Source organism: Charadrius vociferus, unplaced genomic scaffold (assembly GCF_000708025.1).
Source record: "Charadrius vociferus isolate BGI_N301 unplaced genomic scaffold, ASM70802v2 scaffold2430, whole genome shotgun sequence".
NCBI classification, from domain to species: domain Eukaryota; kingdom Metazoa; phylum Chordata; class Aves; order Charadriiformes; family Charadriidae; genus Charadrius; species Charadrius vociferus.
The window spans coordinates 55,443-61,587 of NW_009646332.1; the positions used below are offsets into that span (position 1 = coordinate 55,443).

At 40.3% G+C, this 6,145-nt stretch overlaps 1 protein-coding gene across 1 annotated transcript in view; it reads left to right on the forward strand.

The window, feature by feature from the left end:
* The window catches only part of ZPBP2 (zona pellucida binding protein 2), a 9,039-nt gene extending 3,162 nt beyond the window's left edge, over positions 1-5,877 (forward strand). The window contains exons 2-8 of the mRNA XM_009885567.1: positions 621-701; positions 1,230-1,355; positions 1,913-2,074; positions 2,950-3,168; positions 4,361-4,446; positions 5,086-5,263; positions 5,780-5,877. Of these exons, the coding sequence (XP_009883869.1) occupies positions 621-701; positions 1,230-1,355; positions 1,913-2,074; positions 2,950-3,168; positions 4,361-4,446; positions 5,086-5,263; positions 5,780-5,877 (950 nt within the window). The remainder of the gene's footprint in view (positions 1-620; positions 702-1,229; positions 1,356-1,912; positions 2,075-2,949; positions 3,169-4,360; positions 4,447-5,085; positions 5,264-5,779) is intronic.
* The last annotated feature ends 268 nt before the right edge of the window (positions 5,878-6,145 follow it).

Sequence of the window (6,145 nt, forward strand, 5' to 3'; positions counted from 1 at the left end):
GGGGAACCCCTCAGCCCTCTGTGGAGAGTAGTTGTGGTCTGCGGTACCTTCCTCCGGCCGTAAAGCCACTTTTAGGTGGGAAGGGGTGCGTTCCAGCAGTGCCCGGCTCCATCTTGAGTCCTGAACGGCAGCGCTCAGACTGGGCCATCCTAGTCTGCCGCTATGGCCTGAAAAAGCACAAATTGTCACGATTTTCACCTTTCCTGGGGGCTCTCAGGATGGAAACCCTCGTTCCTAGGCATCTGCCCACAGCTTCCCAAAAGGCAAAGGCTCACAGACACGTGGAGACTCAATGCCGTCCACTTTGCACCCGTCCGGGTTCTCCCCGGGGTTGTGGTGAAGAGCCTTAGCTTTTTAGTTGGATTTTATAAGCCTATTTTATGGGCTTTTTGTAAAGAGAAAGGCTCAGCTAGGTTGGAACCTGCTATATGAAGTCAGGTTTGCAACCTGGGCTCTAAAGCAACAAAAATAGGCAAGTCAGAGCTCACGTTTTTGAGAAAAGGGTGTGGGGAGAAAGAAAAAGTAAGGCAAGAGACAGAAACTCACTAGGAGAAAATGAAAGGTTAACAATCACACGTTTAGATTTCCCTCTGTAACATTCTAAGTCCTTTTACCCACAGTGAGAGCTGTACCTAAGGAAGAGCAACATTCTGTTGATTTAATAGAAAAGAATTATGTTTATGGCAATACCAAGCATGGAGGTAAACTTGTCTTTTTTATCTTTTTTTTTTTTTCTTACTAGACTTCTAAAACGGAGTTTTAAGTACAGTGATCACTACGTAGACAACGCTATGTGTGGAAGGGAGACCACCAAGCTTAACTAAACACTGCTGGAGACTCCAGAATATGATCCCGATAGCGTACAGTAATGAGGGGGCTGGGTTTAGAAATACATTTCTCTCATGGTGCTACTGTAAGCACTTCTGAAAATTTAATGTCTACATGATGGTCCCCAACTCAGCAACAGGCTCAAAACCTGGTGGTCTTAGTGACCAGCAATGCCATTGGTGAGGGACGGACGTGTCCCCTCCGCGCAGTCAGCACCAACCGCGCCGTGGACAGTTCCGTCATATTAATAAGAGCAAAAGGCGATAAAAGATTAACCTTACACTTCCAAACATGAAAAATAAACTTTGCGTTCCATTAAGTATATGTTTGAAATGAGTATTTTGGTGATTTCATTCAATATAAGCATTTCATGTCATTTCCCTTATTCTCTTGCTTTCCAGTTACCGTTTACGTGAAGGTGTTTACAAATAGCCCATTTCTAGTATGTATGGATTTGGCTCGTTCTCGAGAAGAAATAATAGATCCCAAGTATTTGTGGATTGGTCCAGATGGAAGAAATTTAGAAGGTTAGTCACTTTGTTGGGACGACGAAGGATTTCCACTCTGCCTGCCTTTGCCATTTTTTCCCCAGTCACTAACAGAACAGGCTTTGTACAGTACGTTTTCACAAACTTAGAAACAGCCTCTGCCTCGGGGGGGGGGCGGGGAGGCAATCAGAAAAATATGCTGAGATAGAGAAATAGTTGCTGTTTTCTATTTACAAGGGAAAAAGTCAACCACAAATGGCTAAGTAGATTACTGTACATGAAATCACATATTTTCCTTATTTCTATTGATGCCACCCTGCAATAGGATGGCGGGTCCAAACAGTCACTTGGTCCTTTGTCAAATTTTTCCACGGGCTCTGACATTAGACTATGTTTCTCTTCTCCCTCTAATATTTTCAAATGCTTGAGACAGAAGGAAACTTGCCTAAAGGTCATAAATTTTAGACTGTTTTAGGCTACCGTGAATCAGTCTCATTATGTACAAGAGCAAGATCTCATCTTCAAATGTTCTAAATGAGCTGAGCATCAGAAACCAAACATTTCCAGTAATCAAGTATTTCCTGTTTGTTTTCTAGGGCGAAGATATGTGAATCTTACAGAAACAGGAAAGCTGATGGTGAGGGGTTTTAAGGAGTCTATGTCTGGAGCCTACACTTGCACTCTTTCTCACAAAATCATAGAAACTACGACACAAGAAGAAAGAGAAATGTTTGAGGCATATCAATTTATGCTGTACGGTAAGATTGCTAACTTACCAGTAAGCTAATGTGCATAGCCTTTGGTGGGTTTGTGAAGTGCATGTTTATTGCAAGGTTTAATTAAAAAAAAAAAATTAGCATTTTCTCCCAGAATAGAAAATTATTATTTTTTTTTATATTTATACACACACACCCCTTCTCCCGGTTTTGGAAGCAGTTTTAAATAACTGCTACTAAGAACATACGGTCACTCAACGAATAAAATAATCTCTACCCTCAATAAGAACAAAGCGAACTACAGTAATTCCAGTGATATCCAAGATCTGAAAAAGAAGCTTCTGAGTGCAGTCTGCCACGTGAGAGATTACCAAACCGACCAGACGCTGACACAGAACGAGCCCTCTGCTCAACTGCTTGAGCTGCACACTCGAGCCTTCTTCCGTTTGTGACCACCGTCCACCAATATCACCTCCCCACCCACAAAATAATATTTCCAAAAATGCTTGAGAAACACTAACTTTTAAAATAATTTAAAAAAAAAAGTTCACTCCTATCATACTACAAACATCATAACTGCATAGAATGTTTTTGAATAATCCCCATCCACTTCAGTTACACAACTTGGTGTTATTTTACTATATGCCTCCTTTTTTGTTTCAATATTTGGGAGCCTGGTAACAAGCACATGAATTCCTGTACATTTCAAACTAAAACATCTCTTACCATTTGAGTCAGCTATGACAAGGACAAATTTGTTCTGTTATGGTTAATGAGTAAGCTTTATTTATTTGTTTACTTTTGAATAAGAGCCTGTATTTCAGATACAAAGTACACTGATACCGATGATAAGGTTCTGTATAAGATTCAATTTGTGATTACACCGCAGAACTCACACGCAAACTGTTTTCTTAAAGCATACAGAGAAGCTGACCATGCATATCAGGTGTTTGTTCGCTTTACTACAAGGGAATGCGAGCTGGCAGCTAATGACCTGTTCTTTGAGGAACTAAAGAAAATCTTAAATAACATCATCTCTGATCTGACGTGTCACGTCATAGAGTCATCCTGCAAATGCCATTCTGTCAAGATACCAAAACAAGACCTCCTGCATGAGCTATTTGTTAGCTTTCAAGGTAACAGATTTCAGTGTTTGTTTGGGAGGGAACATTTATTTTTATGAACAACCTGAGAGTACTATAAACAACATCTGAAATCCATTAAAGTCAAGTGTACCTTCAGAAGTTGTTTCCCTGCTTTCTTTCAGAGTCCCTGTATTTTTTCCTACTAGCCCACAGATGGAGCTAAAATGCAGTTTATATGTTGAATTTGTAGCATTGTACTTCTTACAACCTTAGCGGGAAATGTTACTTCTCAAGATGTGCAGTTCGGAATGATTGGTGAAAGGAGATAACTGAAATGATTTATTTATTTCTCTTTTTTTGTAAAAAGGGAAAATGGATGTATTTGCTTTTCATTATTTGATTTTTAATAAGTCTGTGACCTCTGTGGTCTTGCTTGATTCTAGGAAACTGCACAGAGGTTAAAAGCAAGAGCCTCACAGTTCCCTTATGGTAATACTGATGCAGCTGTACTGCCTTGCAAAACAAGTTAAATCAACCCTGATTGCTGCCCTAATTTAGAGATGTTTTATCACTGAGGAAAGGAAGTTTTTGATTAATGCTTTCACCACATTCTGTCCTGTATCTCTTCTCGTCATGTCCCAAGAGGGACCATCCAACAGGTTATGAAACAGTTTTGTGGCCGTTTTCCCCTCAGTAAAGCCAAGAAACATTCAGAACAAACTGAGGACCCAAAGATTTAAAGTTTACATAAAACTTCAGTCCTTTCTGTAACCTGAGGGTACTATGTGCGAATTTCATTCTGTTCTTCCTGTCAGCTTAGTATGTTTTTCCCCACATTATTTTACTGTTTGACCTTTGACTCTTACTGGAACAAAGCAATTTAAGTAACTGGACAGAAACCAACAGGACCAAATCTGTTTTCCCCCCCTTTTATCAGTCACTCTTTTTTCAACATTTAAATGCACCAAATCAAAAGAACTGTTTCAAAACATGACCTTGACTGCAGATAGTAACAGGTGAAAGGAAAAAACCAAAATCACCATTCTTCACAAATTAGAGGAAAAATTAAGAGGGTATGATAGGATGAAGCGAGCATCACAGGATGCTAAAAGCAGTAATGCATTTTATCTGTCGATGTTTTTTGAAACGAACCTAAAGAAACCTGCTTGAGGTATTCAAGTTCATTGTAATATATTCTTTAACACATGTATGTGTACCTTCTCCCCCCCCCCCCCCCCCCCAGTAAATCCTTTTGCACCAGGATGGGAAGAAGTTTGCCACCAGGTTCCTGATGATTGTGAAGATGCGACAAACATGAGAGTTCAAGAGGTTCTGTGTCAGCCACCCCCGTGCCTCCTCTGCGTATTTAACACAAATTTCTGCCTTAGCATCTACAGATTTGACTGGTAGTAATCCAGCTTCACCCAGATTTTATGGGATTAATATCATTGTAAATGGTAATTCATGGATTTCAAATAATTCAGTTCAGGATGGAAAACTGTTTTTAAAAATCAAATCGATCCAAACAGGTTTTAAAAAATCAGGCTTATTATTTCCTTTATATAAGAATAAAGAATTATGGCAGGGGGGTTGGAACTAGATGATCTTCAAGGTCCCTTCCGACCTAAACCATTCCATGATTCTATGATTGTAAATATTAATATTTATATTAGTATACTGAACTTCCAGCTCCCTAAACTAGATCTTTGATTTATGATTTGGTAAATGGAATACAGTTTAAAGTCTACTATAGGTGATTTCTAAAATCACCTCTCTCTGGCTTCTTAATGCTAAAACATGCTGTCAGACTGAGTCTGACCCCAGGCCCCCTGAAGCCAAAGGAAGACTCCCCGTTAAGGTGACAGGTCAGTGTGTGGGGGAATCAGGACTATAAAGTATTTACTGATATTTTTAAATCAAGAAAAAACAACTGACTATTTCTTATTCTTCCATGTTTCTGAATTTTAGGCAAGAGATCGAATTGGAGAGTTTTTCAGTAAGCAGACGCATGCTTTGAAGCGCAAGTTTCAAACCATTCCTACAATACACTACGTGGACAACAGTTTCTCAGTTACTCGCATTGACAGTTGTCGACCAGGTTTTGGGAAAAACGATATCACCCACAAGAACTGCGCTAGTTGCTGTGGTAAATATAAACCACGTTGATTTAAATATTGCTTATTTGCTCTGATTACAGGTTTCTCTGAAGAGTATTTGGTAAATATCAGTGTCAAAAGCAATATTTCCATTCATCTTTTGGAAAGTCATTCACATCGCAGATTTAAAAAAACTGATAGGAACATAAAACGAGCTGGCAGTGCGTGTTGGTGTGCTCGTAGGTGTAACTGTGTTTCCAAGTAGAATAAGTAGAAGCAGTGAAGTGGTTTCTTTTCTTCCAGGTCACTGGTGAGTGACTGCTCAGGTTATAGAGCAAGTGAGAAACAATTACCTTGACGGTAGCGCTGCTAGAAAACACTCAGCTGTTTTAAAAGACCTTTTGCCGGCAGCACCTACTGCTGGATCTGGAGGTTGGGGTGTTTAGCGAGGGGCAGGCTCAGGGAGCTCGGGAAGGTCGAGATCTCACTGACAGTGTTGGGAAGGCACGTGGTGGAGTGCAATGCTTCCAGCCCTGGCTGAAACACTGCTGGTGTTCTCTTTGCAGTGGTTTGTGATCCCGGAACTTACAGTCCTAACAACGAAGTGACCTGCCAGACTTGTACAAGGCCTCGAGTCAAAAAGTACGGAGCAAGATCTTGCTAATAAACTGACGACAGAAATTGGAAAATGGAAGAGCAGCTGTGAACGCATTCTTGGTTTTGTGATGTTCTTTTCATTTTTAACTGCCAGTTCTGGAATCCTACGTTCCATTTTGAGCAATCGCAAAACATCGTCATTCACGCACCCCTAGATTGTACAGTCTAAGTGGTCCCTGAATACAGAGAAGTGATGCATAAAATGAAGCGTTCACACAAGGCAGAGTAACTCAATGAAAAAAAGGGACATTTGTCACGTGGCTGTTAGTGCATAG